This window comes from Phyllobates terribilis, unplaced genomic scaffold (genome assembly GCF_046119375.1).
Source record: "Phyllobates terribilis strain yellow unplaced genomic scaffold, ASM4611937v1 Scaffold_11__3_contigs__length_659146591, whole genome shotgun sequence".
Classification (NCBI taxonomy): domain Eukaryota; kingdom Metazoa; phylum Chordata; class Amphibia; order Anura; family Dendrobatidae; genus Phyllobates; species Phyllobates terribilis.
In genome coordinates this window covers 129,793,369-129,821,194 of record NW_027362771.1, presented here as the reverse complement: position 1 = coordinate 129,821,194, position 27,826 = coordinate 129,793,369, and the positions used below count along the sequence as shown (strand labels likewise).

Genomic DNA, 27,826 nt, shown 5'->3' with positions numbered 1-27,826 from the left:
ATGTTCACACATCATGGTTTTTTGGCGTCAATTTTCTGCAGCAAAACCTGATCTTCAAGGGCATGTTGTTCAGGATTTTTCTTGTAGTTTTGGTGCTTTTTTTATGCGTTTTTTCAACGTTTTTTTCACTGTCCTTCTGTCTCTTTCATGTACATAAAGTTCTGTGAAAAAAAGAACCCCATTCTATTTTGACATCAAAAACGCTGAAAAATCCTGATACAAATTTTGATGCGTTTTTGATGCGTTTTTTCAGCTGAAAGTGACATGCTCTATTTTCCAAAAAAACATGCAATGCACAAAATCCTGAACTAAAAAAACATGATGTGTGAACAGAGAATTCTGGTTTCTCATAGAATTTGCTGGTACTGCAAAAAGGCACCTGAAAATTTGCATAAAACACTGCATCAAAGAAACGCTGAAAAAAACATGATGTGTGAACATACCTTTACAGTACCATTAAGGGCCACTGCACAATGCACAGATCTGTGCCAGTTCTGATGTGCTTTAAGGCCCCGTCACACTAAGTGACGCTACAGCGATCCCGACAGCGATACGACCTGTCAGGGATTGTTGCTGCGTCGCTATGTTGTCGCTGGTGAGATGTCAAAGAGTCAGATCTTCCTAACGACGCAGCAGCGATGCAGCGACCCCTAACGATCTGTATAACGATGCACGCCTATGTGTTTCTGTGTCTGAGTTGTCAACAAGGTCGTTGGTAAGGTGTCAACACAGCGTTGCATGCTACCCAGCGGGGTCTCAACGATCAAAGAAATGTCCAGACCATTCCGACACGACCAGCATTCTCACAGCAGGGGCCTGGTCGCTGCTTAGTGTCAAGCGTAGTGAGATTGCTACTGAGGTCGCTGTTGCGTCACAAAACTTGTGACTCAGCAGCGATCTCGCTTAGTGTGATGGGGGCTTTAGGCCACTCAATCAGCTGATCAGTATGGGTTCCAGGAGTCAGACCCTCACTAGGTTTTCTATGTTTATAGGAAAAAAAACCTTGAGGACATTCAATATTTGGTCAGTATTTTACATTATTATTTGTAAGCCGAAACCAGGGGTGGGTGATAAATACAGAAGTGGTGACGTGTTTCTTTTATACTTTTCCTCTGATTGCTCCACTTCTGGTTTTGGCTTCCAAATACTGATGTAAAATTCTGGACAAATACTGAATGTGTGAATGTAGCCTAACAGTGAGCATTATGAAAAGGTATTCCTATCCACTAAGTAGGTGATAAATGTTAGATTGTTAGATTCATGTTGGACCCAGAGTTTTTGTCCCATTTTCTAAGGTGACCTAAGCCTTTCCACTATATTTATTGTCTATAGGTGTGATGATGACTGCTGAGCAGAGTAGTGACATAGACTTTTGAATAGAGCGGCTAGGAGTATGCATACATTCAACTCCTTTTGGCAACAGCCTTGCTCTGGGGAGAACCAGTGCATAATGTCATTTTGGTAACTAGTGAGGGTCCCAATAGATAGGTAATCATTTATGATGACAGCTGAGCATGACAGTGTCTTCGAATTTTGAACAGAGTACCAAGAAGTATGCACGACCCATAGATTCAGCTCCTTTTGGTAACAGCCATGAGCTGTGGGTAGAACCAGGGCAGAACACCATTTTGGTGATTGATGGAGTTCCCAGTACATAGATGATCATTTCTGAAGATTAGAATACTCATTTAAGGCATTTGTCCACTATAAAGCCTTCACCAGATGTGTAATGTCAGTGAATGAGAATTTATGAATTCTGATTCACACATTATATGTGGATTGTGGGCTGTTTTAGAGCATGGTGCATTGAGAATTTGGTATTTTTACCCAACTAACCTCAACTGAGATTTGAACAATAGTTAAAACCACATGAAATGATTGCATGGGTTTATTTGTGTGCATGTGGTTTTATAGGGCCAGCCTTGTTCTACAGCAGAGTAGTCCGTTTTTTTTGTTGATGTACTGTATATATACACTGTGAGCAGAATTATTAGGCAACTTGCATTTTAGAGGATTATTTTTATTATTGATCAATAACTATGTTCTCAATCAACCCAAAAGACTCATAAATATCCAAGCTTAATATTTTTGGAAGTTGGAGTGGGTTTTTTTTAGATTTGGCTATCGGTAACTATTACTGTGCAGAATTATTAGGCAACTTAATAAAAAACAAATATAATCCCATGTCACTTGTTTATTTTTACCAGGTAAACCAATATCAGTGCACAAAATTTAGAAACAAACATTTCTGACATGCAAAAACAAAAACCAAAAAAATTAGTGATCAATATAGCCACCTTTCTTTATGATGACACTCAACAACCTTCCATCCATAGATTCTGTCAGTTGCTTGATGTGTTTTCGATCAACATTGCATGCAGCAGCCACCACAGCCTCCCAGACACTGTTTCGAGAGGTGTACTGTTTTCCCTCCCTGTAGATCTCACATTTTATGATGGACCACAGGCTCTCTATGGGGTTCAGATCAGGTGAACAAGGGGGCCATGTCATTATTTCTTCTTCTTTTAGACCTTTACTGGCCTGCCACGCTATGGAGTAGTTGGATGCATGTGAAGGAACATTGTCCTGCATGAAAATCATGTTTTTCTTTAGCGATACCGACTTCTTCCTGTACCACTGCTTGAAGAAGTTGTCTTTCAGAAACTGGCAGTAGGTCTGGGAGTTGAGCTTCACTCCATCCTCAACCCGAAAAGGTCTCACAAGTTCATCTTTGATGATACCAGCCCATACTAGTACCCCACCTCCACCTTGCTGGTGTCTGAGTCGGAGTGGAGCTCGTGGAGCTCTCTGCACTTTACTGATCCAGCCTCTGGCCCATCTATCTGGCCCATCAAGAGTCACTCTCATTTCATCAGTCCATAAAACCTTTGAAAAATCAGTCTTAAGATATTTCTTGGCCCATTCTTGATGTTTTATCTTATGTTTCTTGTTCAAAGGTGGTCGTTTTTCAGCCTTCCTTACCATGGCCATGTCCCTGAGTATCGCACACCTTGTGCTTTTTGATACTCCAGTAACGTTGCAGCTCTGAAATATGGCAAAACTGGTGGCGAATGGCATCTTGGCAGCATCAAGCTTGATTTTCCTCAATTCATGGGCAGTTATTTTGTGCCTTTTTTGGCCAACACGCTTCTTGCGACCCTGTTGGCATTTGCCATGAGACGCTTGATTGTTCGGTGATCACACTTCAAAAGTTTGGAAATTTCAAGACTGCTGCATCCCTCTGCAAGACATCTCACAATTTTGGACTTTTCAGAGCCCGTCAAATCTCTCTTCTGACCCATTTTGCCAAAGGAAAGGAAGTTGCCTAATAATTAAGCACACCTTATATAGGGTGTTGATGTCATTAGTCAACACCCCTGCTCATTATAGAGATGCACATCACCAGATTTACTTAATTGGTAGTTGGCTCCCAAGCTTATGCAGCTTGGAGTAGGACAACATGTATAAAAAGTATCATGTGATCAAAATACTCATTTGCCTAATAATTCTGCACACAGTGTATATACTGTATAAAGAAAACATAATTCACTAACAAAATTAAATGGGAAATTAGTTTGTATGCATCCAGGAATATGGTTCAAAGTGAAAGAGTAATGTTTATTTGCTGAATTATGACAAGACAAGATATGAAATGGGAGGAAATAAATTTGTAGTTTTCTTCAAGACCATCAACAACACTAAATTGTTTCTAGAGGTTTCTATTTGCTTTTTTACATTTGAACATACACACTAGGTCTTACATAACAATTTCTATAGGGATAGCTAAGGTGTTAGCCTACAGCCTAAGAAGTTTCCTCTACCTCTAAGAAAGTGTAAGGAGATGGATATATTGCCCACATTTCCCACTTGAAGATTAAGTGTATTATCGTAATAGTAAGTAAGGAAAGTAAGAGTTAATGGGTGGGACTAGTCTAGAGTGGGAGGGGCTAAGCTGAAGGGACAGAGACAGGGCCCAGTGTGTATAGAAAGAAGACCTAAGGTGTGAGCAGTGCGGCATGACATGTGTGTCCTTAACAAAAGCAGAAACAGAGACAGAGGATAGCGACATTCTAGCGCAGAGTAAGAGAGAGAAGTGACCGAAAGAAAATAGTGATCAATTGGAGATGATCCTAGGTCAGTACGGCCCAGAGTTTATAACTCACAGAGGTAACGGGCCTAAATGGGGCAGTAAGTAAGACGAAGAGAGTGCCCCAAGTGGGAGTTCCAGAGTGTCAGGGACAGAGAAGATAAGTACTGGCCATACTGGCAACCTAGTTCCCTTGACGGGAAAGAAAGTGTGTAACTGCAGGTTGAGAGTAGGACTCTTGCTAACTGGATGGTAGTACTAAGCTAGGCTGTGGTGAAGTAGAACGGAATGGTAAAGATAGAGAACAAGCGAGTAAAGAGGAAGGAATTGAAACTGTGTGTGGAAAATGCTCCATAATGTAAAGTAAACGTTCATCAAGATGTGTACCTGCTACCTACTGTTTATAATCCCCTCCAAGTTATCATTGAGTAAAAAATGTATTTTTGAACTGTCAAACATCTGGTCCTGTCCAACCAAAGTCATTGGTTATATGAGGCCTGCAAGTGCATAATGCCCCCTCAGCACAAGTCCACACACCCAGCCAGGTCCCCCACCTTCATGTAACGTGCTGGGGAGTTAGAGGTGAGTACCTCGCCTATGGCACGGCTACCGTCCCGTGCTACGTCACTTATATACATTCAGCTACACAATTCATTAGGTTTTTAAATCTTATCTTATTACTTATTTTCAATAAAGTTTACATTTTCATATATACTTTTTCTGGCTATTTATCATTTTCTTGTCTAGGATTGTTGCTTTAGTGGGTAACGACCATGCTATTTATTTACTTCTGTCTTCCATGACTACCTCAAATATACATCAGTAGCATGACTTCAAGCAATTCCTATTAATTTATTATTTGTATGGGTATATATTTGATCTGCTTTGCATGTATTATATTTGATTGCTAATTTATTATTTTGGTATTGTTTGATGATGATATTTAACAATGACTACTGGAGTCTTCTGGTGTATTATATCATATATATATATATATATATGACTTGTTGGGTTTCAGTTTTGCTTGCTTTCATTAATTAGCCATTTGGCATTCAGCTTAAAAATATTTATTTTTACTTTTTATTAAAACAAAATATTCCTGGTTTTATCTAAATAAAACTTAGCTATTCTGTAACTTTTTAATATCTTTTATTATTGCATTTTTTAATTATTGCTTGTTGGCAATTAATGGAAACAAAAATTCATTTAGCAAGCACTTTCACCTCTAGGTTCTTGCCATAATGTCCCCTTTGAGCTAAATACATCAGTGTGTAAATGTCTCTCCTATCCTGATAGTTTGCAGCAATATGTGAATTTCCTGTATGGCAATGTATTAGCCTGGGTTTGAGATCGTTTAACTCACAGATGAGCCTACATTATAAAAAAATTGTAGAAAACTCTCAGCTAAGAGAGATTTTGGATGTCAACAAAAAAAAAAATTTAATTCATTTATTGCAAAAATCTTAAAAAAAAGTGAGGCATTATAACACAATGTTGACCTTTCATGAGATCTTCATAAATTTTATTTATATAAAACCAGAAAAATCCTTTAAGAGACGGTCCAGATTATAAGGTAACACAAGTCCTTGCAATCTCAGAAATGTAGTGCGCACATGGAAAAAGTTATAATGTACATTTTATAGATGTGTGTAGAAGATGTGTAGCGTGTCTATTTCATTAACTCAACACTTTAGCAATATTTTTTTAACCATTTATCTGTCAATTTACCTACTCATAAAATGTATCCATCTCAAGAAGCCAAAATGCTTTATTGACTCCAGTGGATGTGACTGCATGATGATGGTTTCTTCATGTCAAAAAGGTCACCTGCACCTGTTTGCCACCACACACACTGACTCTCTAACAGTTTGACCTATATGACTCCACAAGTGACACTTAAAGGGCCATTAGTCAAATGTTCCTCTACTGCAGAGTTTTGTATGTTACAGTAGGTGATACGCTAATCCCTAATAGTCACACCTGCTCTGGCAACTGTAATAACTGATTGTCTATGCGGCCTTCCTGGGGGCTACTCTTTCTAATAACTGAGGTCAACAATGTGACAACGAAAGTAGCCTCTTCTTGGGTGGCTTTACCATATGCCACAAACATTTTTAAGCAACAGTAACAACAAGGACAAAGCAATAAAATATATTAGTCAAACATCTATTCGCATAGTAAAATGTTACATTCTAAATTCTTAGCCCACATTACCAGCGTCACCATTTGGGTTATTGTAGAATGCCACAAGAGACATTGATTGAGCAGTGGACAAGACATCAGCTGAGCCTTCAAACACTCCAGACATTGCTTCTTTAAGCTGTCCCAAAAACAGAGATTTGGTATTTTCGTTCACTATTGTTGAAGTCTGGTACTCTGAGTTATAAGGATACTGCAAACATAAAAATAAGTCAAATGAAAATAATGATTGAAGCCTAATATCACCCAAAGTAGTGTCTATACCAATTTTTGAGTGCATGTATGTTGATGAAATTTATTGAGCTCTTTTTATAGTAAGTGCCAATGTGTCAATTTTGAATAAAAACTAGAGGGACAAAGAAGAGCAAAATAGGGTGTTATTCAGACAACAGAAATTTAAAAATGCGGAAATTGCTTACCTGGTGGTGTTGTGAGAAAGCACAACTCTTGAAAGGGCTCAGAAATAAAGGGTCCAGCTGCTGCTCCGCCAGTTGGTAGATCCAACTTAGAATTGAAGAAATATGAAGAAGTGCGTATGCTGTGCTGCTGCCATTTCTTCATCAGGACAATGACACGTTCTTGTGGTTCTCCTGAGGAAGGAACGCCAGCAGCGCATCATTTTCGCTACTCCACATCTCTTCAATTTGCCAATTTTAGCACAATAGTACTGTTCTTAAAGTGACAACCTGTGATAGTGGAAAACTTATACCTTGGGGCACCCATACAAATTAGACTAATGTCGAACAAACCTGCTTCAAGTGGCAGTCTAATGTGAATGGTGGCGCCGGCAAACTGATTTTCGGGGGAATTGGGCATGTCTGATTTGGTATGCCACTTGCTTTGATCTGCTGGAGAAAAGCTACCAGCAGAGATAGCTGTCAGTGGTTTGCTTATAGAAACACAGTAGCGCTCCGCCGAGAGAGAATAGTTGACCAAAACTGCTGATTTTGGTGGAAACAGTTCACCATCTAATTGCATAGAGGCCTTCTCACTTTCCCCCAGCAGTTGTTATTGAGGGACAGAAGAATCAGGAATATTGAATTTCAGCACCCTATCCTTGTGTTAAGCTTCAGCTGTTTTTGCTCCTTTTTTATTGAAAATATATGGCATGCTCAGCCAAATTGAGTTTGTTATATAAGGATGAATCAAGAAAATTAGCTATCAGCTTAACAATCATTCAAATGACAGTTATTCAAAGGCATATTCAATGTCCACGCCATCTAGAACATTAGTCCATTTTCCAATGATTAGATGGTGATCCAAGTTCAGTTGAGTAATAAGGTTCACTTACACTGAAAGATTATTATCAATGAGCATTTTCTAGGGTCACAGTAAGCTTGCAGTGTAAGCAGGCTGACGATTATTTCAGGAAAAAGCAAAATGATTGTTTATCGGGTAAAATTATCAATTTTGCTGCAGAAAAGATCATCAGTCTCAGCAGCATACAGTCCTGTGTAGAAAAATCAACCGCACTCAAGGTTGGAATATTTTTGCTGCTAAAGTGTGACACACTGACACTGAAGCACACGCTACACCTGTACCACCCTAATCCTCCCACTCTGGAATAATCTACTTTTTGAAAAAGACCTGGGATGGGTCGAAATGTCACGTTGCCATTCGCATAAGTCCCTATAACCAGCACTACGTTGTTATGTTGCACTAAAAAAACTTCAGCAGCAAAAATATTCCAAGCTTGAGTGCAGTTGATTTTTCTATGATTGCTATTTGGGTTGCTACCCAGTTCAACTCGCACCTCCTTAACACACTGAGTGCGCACCAAATCTGTCTACGCCGTCTTGGGAAAACAGGACTTGTGTGCAGAGAAAAACCACAGCCGATGAGCACTAAATGATCAATTACAGATTATTCAGTGGACATCTTTAAGAGCAGTCTGCCTGCCTGAACAGGCTATTAAACAACAACTAATTGTTACATACTTACCGATGGGCGGTTGTTTAATGTCACAAATAGGTTAATGCTAAAGGACACCCTTAAGGAGGTCCATGTCTTACAGTCTTAATAATAGTGCTAAAATGTGGTCATATTATGGTCATGTAAAAACATTTTTATTAGCCGTAAGTTAATTATTAGGGGGTTAATGGCTTAGACTTTTTTAATTTAACATGGCATTAAAACTGCTGAGAGCTTTACATCTACTGAAATTAGTTCCAAACTAAGACCTTGAGAACAATGTCTTTACATATCCATACACTCATGTCAGGGATTGAATTTCAGCAGTATGTTTATTACAAACCTATAAGCTCTTGTGCCAAATTAAAGCAGAAGGGGTTTTACGGATTTATCTAAACAAAGCTTTAATTCACGAATACACATGGATTATACATTTCAGCATTAGTATCACTCTGACATGACATATGTATATGAACAATGTACATGAGTAGAGCCACACTCCACAAAATAGCAATAAATGCCTACAAAGAATATGAGTACTGATAGCCAAAAGTTCATAGAAAATGTAATCTTTATTTAATCAATGCAGAATTCATATCTATCTGATAAATGACCCAAGGACTGGCCATGATCTGTGTTTATTCCTATTCCGAAGAAGGGAGATGCTACTGATTGTGGAAACTATCGGATTATTGCACTCATACCTCATGTCAGCAAAATACTATTGAGAATCCTACAAAGACTATTACAGTGTTACTTTGACAAAGACATGTCAGAGGAACAAGCAGGATTAAGAAAAGGCAGAGGAACAAGAGATGTGATTGCTAACATTAGATGGATAATGGAAAAGGCCAAAGAATACAAGGAGCTCTATTTTTGCTTCACTGACTACAGCAAAGCCTTCGACTGTGTTGATCACCAGAAACTTTGGTATACGATGAAGGATATGGGTGTGCTGAATCATCTGATCAGCCTCATTAGGAACTTTTACATCGACCAAGAAGTAACAGTCAAAATGGAAGACAGCAACTCGGCATGGTTCAAAGTAGAGTGAGTCGTCAGACGAGGCTGCATACTGTCACCATTTCTCTTCAATTCATGTGCAGAAGCTATTTTCAAGAAGGCTGGACTTGCCGAAAAAGAGGAAGGAATCAAAATTGCTGGACGAATTAACAACAACTTAAATGCGCAGATGATATAACATTGATAGCAACAAGCACAGATGGAATGAAGGACTTATTATTCAGTGTCAAGATGGAAAGCTCAAATATGGGACAGCTACTCAACACGAAAAGGACAAAGATATTGACTACTGCCAGGTAAGACCGGGACACATTTGAGATGGACAGCGATGAACTGGAAGTTGTAAAGGATTTCAACCTACTCAGATTGATGATAACTCAAGATGCAGCGACAACACCGAAAGTCAATAGGAGAATAACTTTTCTGTGGTAACATATGGATGTGAAATCTGGTTGATAAAGAAACAAGACAGAAGAAGAATCGACACCTTTGAAACGTGGTGCTGGAGAAGGATGTTATCAATACAATGAATGACAAGAAGAACAAACAAATCAATTTTGGAACAAATCAAGCCAGATATGTCACTTGAAGCAAAGATCATCAAGCTATGACTTGCCTACTTTGGACACATCATACGAAAAGAGCAATCGCTGGAAAAGAATATCATGGTGAGAAGAATAGAAGGAACAACGCAAAGAGAAAGACCAGTGTGGCGCCCCTGAGGGTTCAGTCGCCACAGAGGTACTGCACCTCACCCAGAGGTGTGGTGTCTCCCTTCTCTCAGGTAAGATCCTAGTGCTGCTCGGAACCCCAAAACACCTGCATCCAACACTACACTGCTCCAGGCCGGCTGGAGGGGCAACATGCAGAGCGCAGCTGCTGAGCCCTGACCCTGGCTGGAGTGAGGGGAACCCAAAGGTAGGGGGAACCAGTAGTGGGTGTGGGTGGAGGAAGTAGTTAGAGGGAGCACTTTAGTAGGAGTATAAATAGGGAAGCCATCTTAGGGTGGCAGGTCAGAGTCAGGGAGCAGTTCAGAAGAACAGCTCGGGACAGTTCAGAAGAACAGTCCGGGAGCAGAGTCTCATTTGGAGATCTGCTCCACAAGTAGGGCCAGGTCAGAAGGCCCCGGAGGGGAGCAGGGAGTAGGCTCCGTTCTACAGAAAGGATCCCAGGGGGTACAGTGCGTGCAGGACGGCACCCGTACGCCCCGCATCTGTCAGAAGACAGAGGGATCGCTGCGGCATTCTAATCCCTACGGGGGTCAAGTAGGTCCCGGATCCGACGTATAGGAAGGACTTCAGAGCACCCGAGCGGGATTGAGAGTGGGCAGCGCAGAGCAGGAGGGAGAAGGACCAGAGTAAAGACGGTCAAAATAGGAACACGAGAAAGTGGAGTTCTGCCAGGTATTCCCAAGTTGCCTGAGGAATGATTGAACCTCTGCCCGGTGAATGCAGCGCGACGCGGGAGGCCTTTACCTGTACAGTGCACCTGTGAAGTGTCTAAAGAACTGTGAGTAAAATCTTGAATGACTGCACTGCACTGCCTCTGTCCATTCTTCATCGGCGCCATCGTTCCCCCTGCACTACAACGCCCAGCGCAACAACCCACTCTCTACTATTACACTGCCCTGAGGCCTGCTCCACCTGTGGGGAGCTGTCCCATCACAAGCTGCCCTAACATCTGCCTCAGAGGACTGTTTCAGCGCTGGTGATCCTCACCAGGTACCACAGGTGGCGTCATGAACTTTCGCCAGATTCTCCATATACACATATTCCCCTTTTGAGTGACCGCCCTGGGCCACGGACCGGGCCAGCCACCGTGATATCCCCCGGCAACCAGAGGCCCAGCTGCCGAGTACCCCACGGCCCTGGGAGCGCGTCACCAGCGCAGCACAATCCAATGATTTGATAGTATTAAGATAACAGTGGATAATGCCCTGGTAGACTTATCTAGGCTGGCGCAAGATTGAACTTCTAGAGAGTTAATCCATCAATTCGCCATGGCTCGAAACCGAGCTGAAGGTGGTTAAAAAAAAAATCTATCACAAGCATAAAATGGTGACATGACTGGGGTGTATATATTCATGTTACTCTAAACCAATTACCATTTATTAATCAATTGATCCCCTCTGTTTCAGCAGAAGCCAGGCTCCTGGCATTGACTGCCTCTGTACACGTGGGATCAGTATGATGGATATACCTATCATGTAGCACTAATTAAATAAGGTTTTCCCTTTCAAAAAAGTAAACTCTAAACACTCTAAGATACCTAAAATAACAAACCAAACAGGCATTCTCCATGCTTAAAGGGGTTTCCCCAGGAACTAAGTACATTTTAATCAATAGATCTTGGAATAAAAATAAATTCCACAATTAGATGTGTTAAAGAGAAATGTTCCTGTGCTGAGATAATGTTATAAATGTGCCCCTGCTGTGTATTGTGTAATGGATGTGTCTGACCGTGCAGGAACATGGTCTGATCATACCACATCTCCTGGGCAGGGGAGGAAGCAAAAGAAAGTATACAGACATCGCAGCTGCTGCTTTCTGTGAGGTAAAACATTTCTCTGCCTGTTTTAAAACAATGTTTTACGTCACAGAAAAAATGTTTTTAACTCACTGAAAGAATCAGCTGCTATTCCCTACTCTACTATTTGTATACTTTCTTATGCTTCCTTCCTTCCCTAAGACTTGTGGTATGATCAGACCATGTTCCTGCATGGTCTGGCACAGCCATTAGGCCTCCTTCACACGTCCATGTTTAAACATGTATGTGAAAAACTGGTACTCGTGCCATGAGTGTTTTACATCAGTATCATTAGTGTGTCACCCATGTGTCCGTGTTTATCATCAGTGTTTTTCCAATATGATTAAAGAAAGATAGAAATGACTAAGCTTCTCCTATCCTTTACAATGGTAAACACGTACAGCACATGGATTATAATAAACTGATGCCATCCATGTGCTGTACATGTTTTTTACAGACCCATAGACTTGTAATCCGTGCTGCCAGAAAAAAAAACGGACATGTCAGTCAGTGTAAAAATACGGACATGTGCATAGCAGCATACGTTATAATGGGTACATGTGGTATCTACGAAAAAATCAGATGCCACACGTACTGCAAACACAGACATGTGAAGGAGGCCTTAAGGCCCCGTCACACTTAGCGACGCTACAATGATCCCGACAACGATACGACCTGTCAGGGATCGTTGCTGCGTCGCTATGTGGTTGCTGGTGAGCTGTCAAACAGGCAGGATCACCAGCGATCAGGGGAGCAGCGACATTGTGGAAAGAATATTTCCACAATGTCCTGCTCCTGGTTACCAGCCTGCTGAAGCAGGAGCAGGCTGGTAACCATGATATACATTGGGTTACTAGGGGCACATGCGCACCTAGTAACCCGCTGTTTATCATGGTTACCACTCTGCTACGGTGAGCGGGAGGTTACCGCTCACGTAGCAGAGTGGTAACCATGATAAACAGCGGGTTACTAAGTGCGCGTGCGCCCCTAGTAACCCGCTGTTTATCATGGTTACCAGCCTGATCGCTGGTCCCGCTGGTCACACACAGCGATGTGTGCTGACCAGCGGGAGGGCAAAGACCAAAAAATGGTCCAGGACATTCTGCAGCGATCAGCGACCTCACAGCAGGGGCCTGATCGCTGCAAAGTGTCACACATAGCGACATCGCTGGTGAGGTCGCTGTTGCGCCACCAACACCGTGACTCAGCAGCGATCTCGCTAGTGATCTCGCTATGTGAGACGGGGGCTTTACACAGTACACAGCAGGGGCACATTTATAAGATTATCTCAGCACAGGAACATTTTATTTAAACACATCCAATTGTGGAACTTATTATTATTCCAAAATCTATTGATTAAAATGAACTTTGTTTGTGGGGTAAACCCCTTTATATATCAGTATTTTGGATGCACAGTGGCATCACATTGACAGTGTGTATCACCTCTGTAGCCAATCACTAAGCTCAGTAGCAGTGTCGTGGTAAGCTGCATACACATGAACATGACAAGGACATGAACTCTAGCTTACATGTATAAATAGAAAACAGAAACCCATCTATTCTGGAAGAGAACATACATTATGTACACCTTACATTTTAACCTGCAAGCTGCACGTTCTAGAACTGAACAGAATCCCGACCTTTCTTGAGCTCTTTAGCAAAGAATATGCTTGATTTTTTTGTATTAGGAAATTCTGAAGCTTACATCATGTTCAATCTAAATGGGAAATTGATTTTTACTGAAGTTCTCCTTCATAATTCTCATGACAATCATTTAATCCAGTTAATACAAATGAACTTTGCACTGGACAAAAATAAAACAGCTTGAGAAAATATATGACAATCTGCATTGACTCCTAGACAAACAGCAGCGGACTTATCAGGGTTTACACAAGTTTTGGCGAAAAAAAAACATCATGCCGCTGTATGTTATTGTAAAAGACAAATTAAAGTGAAGAATAAGGGCTGCCACTTAACTTAATGGACTATGGCACAAGACAACCCTGAGATCCATCATAATTGCTGCAGCAGATCCTTCATTTAGCCAGTGAATTGACATGCCTAAAACTATTCATGGCAGTCATAAATGGATTTATTAGGGGACCCATGAATAATACCCTAAAGAAAACTCAGGCTGAAATGCTGGATTTTCAGTTAAGACACAGTTAGGGCAGCTGCAAGTGGACTCATACATCAATCACTGAGACAAGAGCAAACATACAGTAGCTGACTTGTTCACACCCCCAATACTTACCAGGGAGGAAATGGACTGCCATTTCTCATTGAAGGGGAAATCAAGTGCAAAATATAAAATGAATAGTTTAAAAGCTGGTAAACTAAGAGAACGTACATTGCAAATGCTACAATCTGCACAAAATACTAATAGCTTATTATGGTGGTTTGTGGCTGAAAAATGGAAATAATGGATATCCCAAGTATCTGTGGAAAATCAATTATTGTCCACCTGTTTCATGTTGTTGTTTTATTCTGCGCTGTTTATTTTGTACTGATTGGAACTTACGCATTGTTTTATTCTGACGTTTTATATCCAAAAATAAATTCAGAATTGTGTTGGTGTCTTCTAACCTAAATGTGTAATAATTATCGTAGTTCCCAGGAAAAAAAATGAATGAGACTGAAATCCATGGGAAAATAGTTTATACCATGCAAATATCTTTAGGATATGAAATAAATACCAAACTACTGATTTGATTTTGCATAAATGATCCCTTTAGAGGCAAATTATAAAAAGACAAATCTGACTATAAGGCTACGCTCCCACGATGAGCTTTTGTTGAGTTTTTGATGTTGCAGATTTTCTGGAAAATGTGCAGTGCTAAAAGATCACTAAAAACTCATCATGGGTACGAAGCCTAAGTATTAACCCCTTCACGACCTTGGACATATCCATACACCCACGTCGGTAAGTACTCAACGACCTTGGACGTATGGATATGTCCAGGCAATTTTGCGCATACAGGAGCTGTGCACGCTCGTCCGCGGCCGGGTGTTCAACGATTCTCACAGCTGACATGACGGTCGGTACTCGCTCCTGACACTTTAACCCCCTAAATGCTGCGATCGATATAGATCGTAGCATTTAGAAGGCAGGCAGAGGCAGTGAGCCACCTTTGCCCCCCGATCAGTGACGTCATCGCGGGAGCCCGATTGTTGCCATTGTGACCCGATGTCATCATGACGACATCCGGGTCACCGGACACTGGCAAGTTACAGGTGCATCTCACAAAATTAGAATATCATCAAAAAGTTAATTTATTTCATTTCTTCAATACAAAAGGTAAAATTCATATATTATATAGAGTCATTACAAACAGAGTGATCTATTTCAAGTGTTTATTTCTGTTAATGTTGATGATAATGGCTTACAGCCAATGAAAACACAAAAGTAAATATTTCAGTAAATTGAAATAATTAACAAAAAACACCTGCAAAGGCTTCCTAAGCGTTTAAAAGGGTCCCTTAGTCTGTTTCAGTAGGCTCCACAATCATGGGGAAGACTGCTGACTTGACAGATGTCCAGTGTTATGTTCTGCTACCAGAGCTAAGGAAAGAGAGGAGATCTGTCCCTACGATAGAACTCAGCTTGATCCCTACGATGTAACAGGGGACCTGATCCTGCGATCAGACCTGCTAAAGTCCTCAGCTAGTCTGTACGGAGACCTATAGATGCGGGAAAGGAATCCCTACAAGTTCTAGGGACTGGAAGCAAAATGGACACCTCCTAACAGAAATAGTAGCAGACAGACGAACAAACAAATAATATAGAACACAGAGGTCCGAAGACCAAGCAAACTAACAGAGTTAGATACTGAGCACCGGCTAGCTAAAGAATAGTAATACAATGAAGTCCAGCAAAGCCAGAAGGGCGGAGCAGGACTAAATAGGCCAACAAGGTCATGTGACCAGCAATAGAAAAAACCTAAGAGCAAGGTTCTAACAGTACCCCCCCCTTCTAAGAGGATCCTCCGGATCCCCTAGGACCAGGCTTATCAGGAAATCTCCTGTGAAACGCTCTGATAAGTCTGGACGCGGAAACATCATCCGACCTCACCCATGAGTTATCCTCGGGACCGATGCGAGAAATTTCATATTCCCCGTCCTCCACCACCGGGGGAACAGAGGCAGAGGCGTCACAATCCGACACAACAGCTTTTTTCAACAGAGAGACATGAAACACGGGATTAATTTTCCAGGAGGTAGGAACCTCCAACCTAACAGCAGATTGGTTGACAACCTGAAGCACCTTAAAGGGCCCTACAAACTTGGGACCCAATTTCTTAGAAGGAATCCTCAACCGCAGATTCCTAGAGGACAACCAAACCATGTCACCAACAGCGAACAAAACCTCCTGTCGTTTCCTATCAAAGTAGTCTTTAGATTTTCTGTTAGCCTCCTGAAGATTACCACGCACATCCGTCCAAACTCTCTCCAAATCGCCGGAAAAATTCTCCTCCTCAGGCACGGCAGATACCAACTTGGAGAACGACCCAAACGACAGATGTCTCCCAGAACAACAAAAAAAAGGCGAACAACCAGCAGAAGAAGATGTTATGGTTGTTAAGAGCAAATTCAGCAAGTGGCAGAAACTCAGACCACCCCTCTTGATTGTCTGCCACAAAACAACGCAAGAACTGCTCAACATCCTGGTTTTTCCTTTCTGTCTGGCCATTAGATTCAGGATGATATCCGGATGAGAACGACAAATGAACTCCCAACCTGTCACAAAAGGCACGCCAAAAACGAGCCACAAACTGAGGTCCCCTATCAGAAACAATGTCAGTAGGAACGCCATGAAGTCTGACAATTTCCTTGACAAAGGCCTTAGCGAGAGTCTTAGCGCAGGGCAGTTTGACGAAGGGAACCAAGTGACACATCTTGCTAAAACGGTCCACGACCACCCAGATGACAGTAAAACCCTCAGAGGGGGGAAGGTCAGTTATAAAGTCCATAGCCAAATGTGTCCAAGGAGCACTGGGAACCTCCAGAGGGCAAAGCAACCCCGCAGCAGGAGTATGTGAGGACTTAGATCTAGCACATATAGTACATTGACGCACCCACTTAATGACTTCCTTCTGCCATCCAGGCCACCAAAAACTGCGACCCACCAGTCTCTTGGTCTCAGAGATTCCGGGATGACCTGCCCACCGAGATTCGTGACACTCAACAAACAAATCTCTCCTAAAGGTCCCAGGCACAAACAACCTCCCATGGGGAGTGTTAGATGGGGCATTCTCCTGTGCTTTAAGAATCTCATCCTCCAAAATGGAGTCCAAAGCAGCAATCACAACACCTTCTTGTAAAATGTTCTCCTTTTTCTCAGCACCGACTATGGGAGAAAAACTGCGAGACAAGGCATCCGCCTTAACATTCTTAGTACCTGGGATGTAAGTAACGGAAAAATTAAACCGCGAGAAAAACAGTGCCCACCTAGCCTGACGGGCATTCAGGCGCTTGGCAGCATCAAGATATATCAGATTTTTATGATCCGTAAAAACCTGAACGGGAAATTCAGCACCTTCCAAGAGGTGGCGCCAGTGTTCAAATGCGAGTTTAATAGCCAATAATTCCCGATTACCAACATCGTAATTCAGTTCAGTCTCCGAAAATTTTTTTGAAAAAAAGGCACAGGGATGTACTCCATCCCCGTTATCCTGAGACAATACTGCGCCAACCCCCACAGAGGAAGCATCAACCTCAACCAAAAACGGCTTAGTCACATCAGGCTGCATAAGGATGGGAGCAGAGGTGAACCTCTCCTTGAGATACACAAAAGCTTCAATGGCCTCAGAAGTCCACTGAACCGCATCAGCACCTTTCCTGGTGAGATCGGTCAGAGGTTTGACAATAATAGAAAAATTTTTAATGAATTTTCTATAATAATTGGCGAAACCCAAAAACCTCTGTATCGATTTCAAACCAATAGGCCTAGGCCATTCCTGCACAGCTTGAACTTTCATCGGGTCCATCTCAAAACCTTCACTGGAGATAATGTAGCCCAAAAAACTAATTCTCTGTACAGCGAACTCACATTTCTCCAGCTTAGCAAAAAGCGAATTGTCAATCAATAACTGTAATACTTCACGTACGCTCCGCCAATGAGATTCCAGATCAGGCGAATAAATCAAAATGTCATCCAAATACACAACCACATTTTTGCCGATCAAAGGTCTAAGGATGTCATTAATAAGATTCTGAAAAAGTGCAGGAGCATTAGTAAGACCAAAAGGCATAACCAAATTCTCAAAATGACCCACAGGAGTGTTAAAAGCAGTCTTCCATTCGTCACCCTCCTTCATGCGCAACAGATTGTATGCCCCCCGAAGGTCAATTTTAGAGAACCACTTGGCCCCCACTAACTGGTTAAACAGATCAGGAATCAATGGCAGTGGGTAAGGATTGCGTACAGTAATTTTGTTAATCTCACGAAAATCCAGACAAGGACGTAAACCGCCGTCCTTTTTTTTTACAAAAAAAAATCCAACCGCCACAGGAGACTTAGAGGGCCTAATGTGACCGGCCGCCAAACTTGTCTATATGTATTCCTCCAAAGCCTTTCTCTCAGGAATAGTAAGGTTAAATAAACGACTTTTAGGAAGAGTCGCTCCAGGGACAAATTCAATAGTACAATCATAGTCTCTATGGGGAGGCAAAACCTGCGATTCCTTCTCAGAAAAAACTCTCCAAAAATCCTGAATAGGAACAGGCAATTCCCCCCTATCCACAGCTGCAATGCGCCCGTTACAACACTTGTCATAACATTTATGGCTCCAGGATTTAATTTCATTGGTAGACCAATCCAGTACAGGATTGTGCAATTTTAACCAGGGCAATCCCAACACCACCAGAGAAGGCAAGTTATTCAAAACTACCAAATCCAAATTCTCATGGTGAACACCATTAATAGTGAGGGGAAATTCACAGACCTTGAGAGTAACATTCTTCAAAGGGGAGCCATCCACAGAAACCACAGCAATGGGGGATGACAAAGGTTCCGGTTTTAAATTGAGTTTTTCCAAGAATCCCCCATCAATAACATTCAGAGTAGACCCACAATCGACAAACACCCGAAATTCCATTAATTTTTCCTGAGCAATAGTGGAAGCAGCTAAAAATACACCCTTGGAATTTAAACAGGCAATACGGGCATGACTGACCATTTTTTTTTCTTTCTTCATACGAAGCACACAGCTTTTAATGAAATGACCAGAATTTCCGCAATAGAAACACAAACCTTCAGAAAATCTGCGGTCCTTTTCTTGAGAGCGAGGTGCCATCGCTCCAATCTCCATCGGCTCTCCACTGTCAGTACACACATTCTCATGACCAGAAACTGACATAGCAGAGGATTTGCTCTCATTAACCCTTGCACGCAGTCTCCTATCCACCCGTATAGCTAATTGCATAGCCTGTTGCAAATCTTCAGGTGTGGGATAAGCAATTAGCAAGTCTTTAACCCTTTCACTAAGCCCAGCAAGAAACAGACTCTTCAGAGCAGAATCGTTCCACCCTATTTGAGTAGACCACCGACGGAAATGAGTACAATATTTTTCCACATTACCTGATCCCTGTCTCAAACGTCTCAACTCAGTCTCAGCAGATGAGACATGGTCAGGATCATCATATAATAGCCCCAAAGCAGAAAAAAAACTATCCACTGATCTAAAGCATGAATCACTAAGTTGCAAAGAAAAGGCCCACTCCTGAGGCTCTTTGCGCAAAAGTGACATTATGAACCCTATGCGCTGGGATTCATCCCCAGAGGACCTGGGTCTCAGACGAAAATACAATAAGCAAGCATTTTTAAATGAAAAAAATTCTTGATGTTCACCAAAAAATAAATCAGGCAAACGTACCTTAGGCTCCAAGAAATGTGCTCCAGGACAGCTACTCACGTGCTGACGGAGCTCGGCCACCTCCAGAGAGAGTCCCTGCAGGCGTTGAGCCAAATCCTGAACCGACACCATGATGGAACAGAAAAATCTTTCCTTAGAGAATTTGCAGGCTGGACTTACTGTTATGTTCTGCTACCAGAGCTAAGGAAAGAGAGGAGATCTGTCCCTACGATAGAACTCAGCTTGATCCCTACGATGTAACAGGGGACCTGATCCTGCGATCAGACCTGCTAAAGTCCTCAGCTAGTCTGTACGGAGACCTATAGATGTGGGGAAGGAATCCCTACAAGTTCTAGGGACTGGAAGCAAAATGGACACCTCCTAACAGAAATAGTAGCAGACAGACGAACAAACAAATAATATAGAACACAGAGGTCCGAAGACCAAGCAAACTAACAGAGTTAGATACTGAGCACCGGCTAGCTAAAGAGTAGTAATACAATGAAGTCCAGCAAAGCCAGAAGGGCGGAGCAGGACTAAATAGGCCAACAAGGTCATGTGACCAGGAATAGAAAAAACCTAAGAGCAAGGTTCTAACATCCAGAAGGCAGTCATTGACACACTCCACAAGGTCCTAGCATTCCAATTTTCATTTGGAAATCAAGGTCCCAGAGTCTGGAGGAAGAGTGGAGAGGCACACAATCCAAGCTGCTTGAGGTCTAGCGTGAAGTTTCCACAAGCAGTGATGGTTTGGGGAGTCATGTTATCTGCTGGTGTAGGTCCACTGTGTTTTATCAAGACCAAAGTCAGCGCATCCGTCTACCAGGAAATTTTAGAGCACTTCATGCTTCCTTCTGCCGACAAGCTTTTTGGAGATGGAAATTTCATTCTCCACACTGCCAAAAGTACCAATACCTGGTTTACAAACAACAGTATCACTGTGCATGATTGGCCAGCAAACTCGCCTGACCTTAACCTCATAGAGAATCTATGGGGTATTGTCAAGGGGAAGATGAGAGACACCAGACCCAACAATGCAGACGAGCTGAAGGCTGCTATCAAAGCAACCTGGGCTTTCATAACACCTCAGCAGTGCCACAGGCTGATTGCCTCCATGCCATGCCACATTGATGCAGTAATTGATGTAAAAGGAGCCTCGACCAAGTATTGAGTGCATTTATTGAACATACATTTCAGTAGGCCAACATTTTGGATTTTAAAAACATTTTTCAAGCTGTTGTTATAAAGTATTCGAATTTACTGAGATAACGACATTTGTGTTTTCATTGGCTGTAAGCCATAATCATCAACATTAATAGAAATAAACACTTGAAATAGATCACTTTGTTTGTAATGACTCTATATAATATATGAGTTTCACTTTTTGTATTGAAGAACTGAAATAAATTATCTTTTTGATGATATTCTAATTTTGTGAGATGTACCTGTATTTATATCATGCGCAGTGCATGATCTAACTAATTTATGTCTGCAGCACAGACAGGTTATAAAGCATAGCAATGCTCCGGCGAAAAGACTGTAAAAAGTGAAAGTCCCATAGTGAGACTAAGTAAGCAAGTTAAAAATAATAAAAAAATAAACAAAAATATATTGTACCCATAAATAAATATTTTTATGAAAAAAAACAAAAAAACAATAAAAGTACACCTTTAGTATCGCCGCGTCCATAATGACCCGACCTATAAAACTATCTCTCTTGTTAACCCCTTCAGTGAAAACTGTAAAAAACAAATAAAAAAAACGAGGCAAAAAACAATGGTTTATCAGCATACCACAGAACAAAAAAATTAAAAATAAAAATGGTATAGCTGAAAACATCATCTTGTCCCACAAAAAACAAGCTGCCAAACAGCTCCAACAGTGGAAAAATAAAAAATATATAGCTCTCAGTATAAAGCGATGCAAAAATAATTTTCTCTATAAAATAATTTTTATTGTGTAAAAGCGCCAAAACATAAAAAATGTATATAAATGTGGTAACGCTGTAATCGTACTGATACAAAGAATAAAGTTGTCTTATCAATTTTACCACACATGGAACGGCATAAAAAAAAAACAATTCCTGAATTGCTGGTTTATGTTCATTCTGTCTTTCAAAAATCGAAAATAGAAAGCGAACAAAAAATGTCATGTGCGTGAAAATGGTACCAATAAAAACATCAACTTGTCGCACAAAAACAAGCCCTCATATGACTGTCAACCGAAATATGTAAAAAATTATAGCTATCAAAATATAGCGATGCAAAAATTTGTTTTTGCAATAAAAAGCATCTTTTAGTGTGTGACAGCAGCCAAACATAAAAACCTGATATAAATCTGGTATCGCTGTAATCACACGAGGAACAGCATTAAAAATAAATAAAACTAATTCTTCAACTGCTGTTGATTTGTTCATTCTGCCTCCCAAAGGCTCGGCTCACATTTATCTTGTGCTCTACGTTGAGCGCTTACACTGGGGTTTCAATGTAAATCTCTGAAATACGTGATTCAGACAGAACTCCTGGCCGATGATTCCCTATAATGAAGCAGATGGAGGCACTGTGGATGGGGTCCGGCCATTTTATCCGGCAGTGTCCCTCTTTTTAGGCGTGCATAAAAGCGCTGTCCGCCACAGTTTTGTGCACTTCTGAAAAGAAGAATAACACTGAACAGAGGCCAGACGGAGTTCAGAGTAGCTCTGCTGCCTCATTATCGTGAATGGATCCCTCAGGGGTTTCATCTGAATCATGTCACTCTTGGATTTAGATGGAAAGCCAATGTAAGTGCTCAGCGAAGGGCACAGGATAAATGTGATCCCAAATGTTATATAAAATGTTCCCAAAAAAAGCTTCAAATCAATCCACAAAAAAAACAAATCCCCACTGAAGTCCATCATTTATTAACGAACATATAGAGGGCTTCCACGTTACTGATAATACAAAGACTCTGGAAAAGCGAAATGGCTCAGCGCCCCCCAAAAGAAATTCAGCAAATTCTGGGTTCCCAAATCCAAATGCCCCATTCCCTTCTGAGCACCAGTGTACTTTAACCATATTTAGCATCCACATGTTTGGCATTTCTGTAGCAATGAGAGCCTGCCTAATTTATGGGTGCGTGTCTCCAGAAGCACGAGCTGGGCACTACAACGTACTTGGCACTACACCATACTGGGGACTACAATGTACTAGGCACTACAATGGCAGTTTGCAATTTTCACTCAGCAACATATACTGCTACTTGTTTCTGGAAAACACCCATGGAGTTAAAATCATCACTACACCTGTAGATAAATTCCTAAATGGAAATAATTTCCAAAATTGGGTCACTTGAGGGGGAATTCTGCTCTTCTAGCATTTAGGGGCTCTCTATATGGAGTCTGCAAACTATTGTAGGAAAATCTGTGCTCTAGGAGGCAAAGAGCACCCCGTCCCTCCCGAGTCTCGCCGTATGGCTAATCAGTACTGTACAGCCACATATGGGGTGTTTCTACATTCAGCATAAATTGTGGGACATATTTTGATGTAATTTTTACCAATTTCCTTGTGTGAAAATTTAAAACCTGGGGCTAAAACAAAACTTTTGAGGTAATGTAATTATTTTTTCTTCACCACACAATAGTGTAAGGTTCTGTCACACACCTGTGGTGTCAATATGATCACTGCACCCCTAGATGAATTGATTGAGAGGTGCAGTTTGTAAAATGGGGTCAATTATGGAGGGGTTCTGCTGTTCTGGCACCTCAGGGGCTCTCCCAGTGGGTCATGGCACCAGCAAACCATATGAGTACAATCTGCACAATAATATGGCGCTCCTTCCCTTCTGAGCTTTGCACTGTGCCTGAAAAGTATTTCTCAATTACACGTAGGGTATTGGCGCACTCAGGAGAAATTTTTACAACAAACTGAGGTCCATTTCCTCCTACTAACCCTAAGAAAATTAAAAACCTGGGGCTAAAACAACATTTTAGTGGTAAAAATGTAATTATTCTTTCTTTACCGCCCAATAGTATAAAATTCTGTGAGGCACTTGTGGTGTCAATATGATCACTGCACCCCTAGAAAATTTATTGGGGTGTAGTTTGTAAAATGAGGTCACTAATGGGGGGTTTCTGCTGTTTTGGCACCTCAGGGGCTCTGCTAATGTGACATGGCACCCTCAGACCAGTCCAGCAAAATCTGAACTCCTTTATGGCGCTTCTTCCCTTCTGAGCTTTGCACTATGCCTCAAAAATAGTTTTCAACCACATATTGGGTATCAGCGTACTCAGGAGAAATTGCACAACAAATTTTGGGGTCCAGTTTCTCATGCTATCCTTGTGAAAATGAGAAAATTTTGGGCCAAAACATTTTTGTGGGAAAAATATATATTTTTTCATTTTCACAGATCCACATTGTAAAATTCTGTGAAGCACCTTTGGGTTCAAGGTTCTCACCACACGTCTAGAGAAACTTCTGGAGGGTTCAAGTTTCCAAAATGGGGTCACTTGTAGGGGGTTTCCACTGTTTAGGCACATCAGGGGCTCTCCAAACGCGACATGACACCTGCAGACCTTTCCATCAAAGTCAGAGTTCCAAAATGTCACTCCTTCCTTTCTCAGCTCTGCTGTGCACTCAAAAAGTAGTTTTCCTCCACATATGAGGTATCTGCATACTCAGGAAAAAATGCACAGCAAATTTTGAGTTCCATTTTCTCCTGTTACTCTTGTGAAAATTTAAAATTTGGGGCTAAAAAAACATTTTTGTGAGGAAAATGTGATTTTTTATTTTCACGGCTCAACATTATACATTTCTGTGAAGCACCTGGTGGTTCAAGGGGCTCACCAGACATCTAGATAAAGTTCCTTGAGGGGTCTAGTTTCCAAAATGGGGTCACTTGTGGGGTTTTCCACTGTTTAGTCATATCAAGGGCTCTCCAAACGCTACAAGGTGTCCACTCTTTCCCATCCGACCACCTTAGTGCGCCCAAACAGTAGTTTTCCCCCACATATGGGGAATCGACATGCTCAGGAGAAATTGCACAACAAATTTTGGGTCCATTTTCTCCTGTTACCCTTAACAAAATAAAAAAATTGGGTTCTAAAGTAAAATGTTTGTGAAAAAATGTTAAATGTACATTTATTCCATCCACATTCCATTAATTCCTGTGAAGCACCTGAAGGATTAATAAACTTCTTTAATGTGATTTGAGCACCATGAGGGGTGCAGTTTTTTGAATGGTGTCACTTTTGGGTATTTTCTGTCATATAGGCCCCTCAGTCACTTCAAATGTGATGTATTCCTTAAAAAAATGGTTTTCTAAATTTTGTTAAAAAAATTAGAAATCGCTGGTCAATTTTAACTCACATAACTTTATAACAAAGAAAAATTATATTTCAAAAATTGTGCTGATGTAAAGTAAACATGTGTGAAATGTTATTTATTAACTGTTTTGTGTGACATAACTCTCGTTTAAGGGCATAACAATTAAAAGCTGGGAAATTGCACAATTTTCTAAATTTTCGCCAAATTTCTGATTTTTTTCACAAATAAACACGTTATATCAAGCAAATTTTACCACTATCATGAAATACAATATGTCACAAAAAAACAGAAACAGAATCTCAGAATCAGTGGGATCCGTTGAAGCGTTCCAGAGTTATTACCACATAAAATGACCCTGGTCAGAATTGTAAAATTTTAGCCTGGTCATGAAGGTGAAAACAGACTTGGGTGGTGAAGGGGTTAAAAAGCCTTCCATTTTCAAAAATATTGGATATAGAATGATGCTCAATTCATCAAAGTATTTACTGCAGTTCATAAAAACTTTAAAAGTCTAACAAAATTTTGCGTAAAGCCAAGCTACACAAAAACATAGCGACTTTTGGTGTTTTCATGCCAGTTTTGGGCTGGGGTGTAACAAATTCTTCAAAACTGTTTCTTGATTTGAGTAAAATTTTTGGTGAGGTGCACGGAGGTTCAAACAACTAATAAGATTATCTGAATTAATTAATTGACATGTGCCTCATAATGAATTTGGAACATTTTATTGCTGCACACCTTCATTAAGATCGGCGTACGAAACCAAACCAAAATCAAAGTATGTGTAAAGTTGCTCAGGATTGTATGTAGATTTAAATTGTGAATGGTTGTAAAAAATGAGGGTGGGAAACTAGATTAACACTAGCTATGCACACAAGATAGCTGTTGGCTAAACATTTGTTTGGCAGACCGCTATCTATCTTGGCTGAGTGTTCATGTATTTTCAACAGGGAAGAGGTTAAAGCCATTAACAGGACACATCAAGCTATGGTTTTTATCATTGCAGAAGAATCGGCCAATGATATTCCAACCACAGATCTTTCTCTTCCACAGCATCAACTGTTGGGGGAGAATAGGGAGGTCCCGTTACACATCAGATATCAAAGGGTTCAGATGAAAACTATTTGACAGTAGCTTATCTCCAACCAGAATATACTTTAGCATTGAACATATTGAAATCCAACAAACCCATTCTCTGTATTGCCTGACATTTTTTATAGCTACATTTCTTTTATGTTCTTTTGTATTAGCTGGTAATTTTTCATTAATTTAATATGCTGAGAAAAAAATGATGGGAAATTGTCAATATTAGAGATGATCAGATTGATCTGCTGTGAATCAACTTTGAGTCGAATTTCCTGAAATTCACAGGCGAATTCAGACATTTTGAGATTTGATTTGTGCGGATCTAAAAAATAAAAATGTCCAGTACGATTTTACAATTTTTGAAGATTGCAGCAGCCAGAGAGCTGGCTCATGATGTCAGAGGCGGACATGCAGGCTTCCCCATAATGCTTTGCAGATATTATATCACATGGTCTAGCTAATCGGAGCCAATCAGGAGAACTATCACAAGGAGTATAAAAGATGAGGTCAAGGCAAGCAGTGGCCATTATAAGATTACAATTTAGGAATAGGAGGTCAGAGTGCATAGCTCATTATACATAGGGATGGAAAGGGTCTAATCTGATTATCTGATTGTAGTGTACTATTATGGTAGCCTCAGTGTGTGAATAGTAATCCAAAGATTTAAGTAATGGGGAGATGTTGGATGTGCAAATTCAGCGTGACCGTGAATTGATTGGTCTGTGAATATACTGCATTAACGCATTACTAGCTCCTCAATAGCAGTATTTTTTTATTCTTCATACATTGCAAACAAGGTGAGCCATTTGCCCCTCTTTTCTAATTTTGCTACTGAAAAAAATCCTGAAACCAAAGCTTGTGTTTCAGAGAAAGTGTGCTTATTGGCTTTTTAAACTGGCAAGCCATAATTGATATTTTTTTGTATTGCTTTTGCCTTTTTTTTATAAACACCAAAAAAATTCTCCACAATACAGAAATATAAACACAACTATCTACCTCTCAAAGTGTGTATTGTAAAAAAAAAGTTCATTTTTTTCACACTTCCATGTTGTAATAGTCCAATAATATACCTATTCACACCACCCAAATACAGCGTCTTGCTACAGATGCTGGCTTTTGTGACATAAATCTATCTAGCTTTTCTTGTTTCAAACTTTATGCTAACCGCTTCCAGACCGCCCACTGTACATAAACGTCGGCGCTGCCTGGGCTCTGTGCAGCACCGACGATTATGAACGGTTGGTGGTCCCGCAGCCCTCAGGACCCCCAGGATCCTGCAAGCGCTGCTGGTGCGGTGCAGAGCGACAGCTCTGACAGGGGACATCATCGGGACCTGATTGGATCAGGTCCCAATGATGTTAACCCTTTGCTATCTTCTATATGCCGCGATCTATAGTGATCGCGGCATTTAGAAGATAGTGAGAGGAGAGGGGGTCATACACTTACCTCTCCGAAGGCCCCCTAATGTCTTACAGGACCTGCCGTTGTCATGGCAGCCGGAGGTCACATAACCGCCTCCGGATCTGCCATATATGGTGTCCTGCTAGGCTCAGCCTGCAGCTGAAGTCTAGCAGGAGACAGATAGTGTGAAACTGTCAGCAAAGCTCTCATGCAATGCAATACATGTCTATTGCATTGCATGAGAAAAGCGCCAAAACATGAAAAAAATATACAGTAAGTGTAGCATCGCTGTAAACGTACTGACCCGAAGAATAATGCTGCCTTATCACTTTTACCACACGCAGAACGGCATAAAAAAAACCTCAAAAAACAATTCCTGAATTGTTGGATTTTGATAATTTTACCTCCCAAAAAACGGAATAGAAAGCGATCAAAAAATGTCA

General features: G+C 41.0%; 1 protein-coding gene across 1 annotated transcript in view; it reads right to left on the bottom strand.

Annotated features, from left to right (window-relative positions):
- Positions 1–27,826, bottom strand: part of PTPRQ (protein tyrosine phosphatase receptor type Q) — an 814,679-nt gene that overhangs the window by 333,672 nt on the left and 453,181 nt on the right. Inside the window, exon 28 of the mRNA XM_073651596.1 lies at positions 6,302–6,479. Coding sequence (XP_073507697.1) covers positions 6,302–6,479 — 178 coding nt within the window. The remainder of the gene's footprint in view (positions 1–6,301; positions 6,480–27,826) is intronic.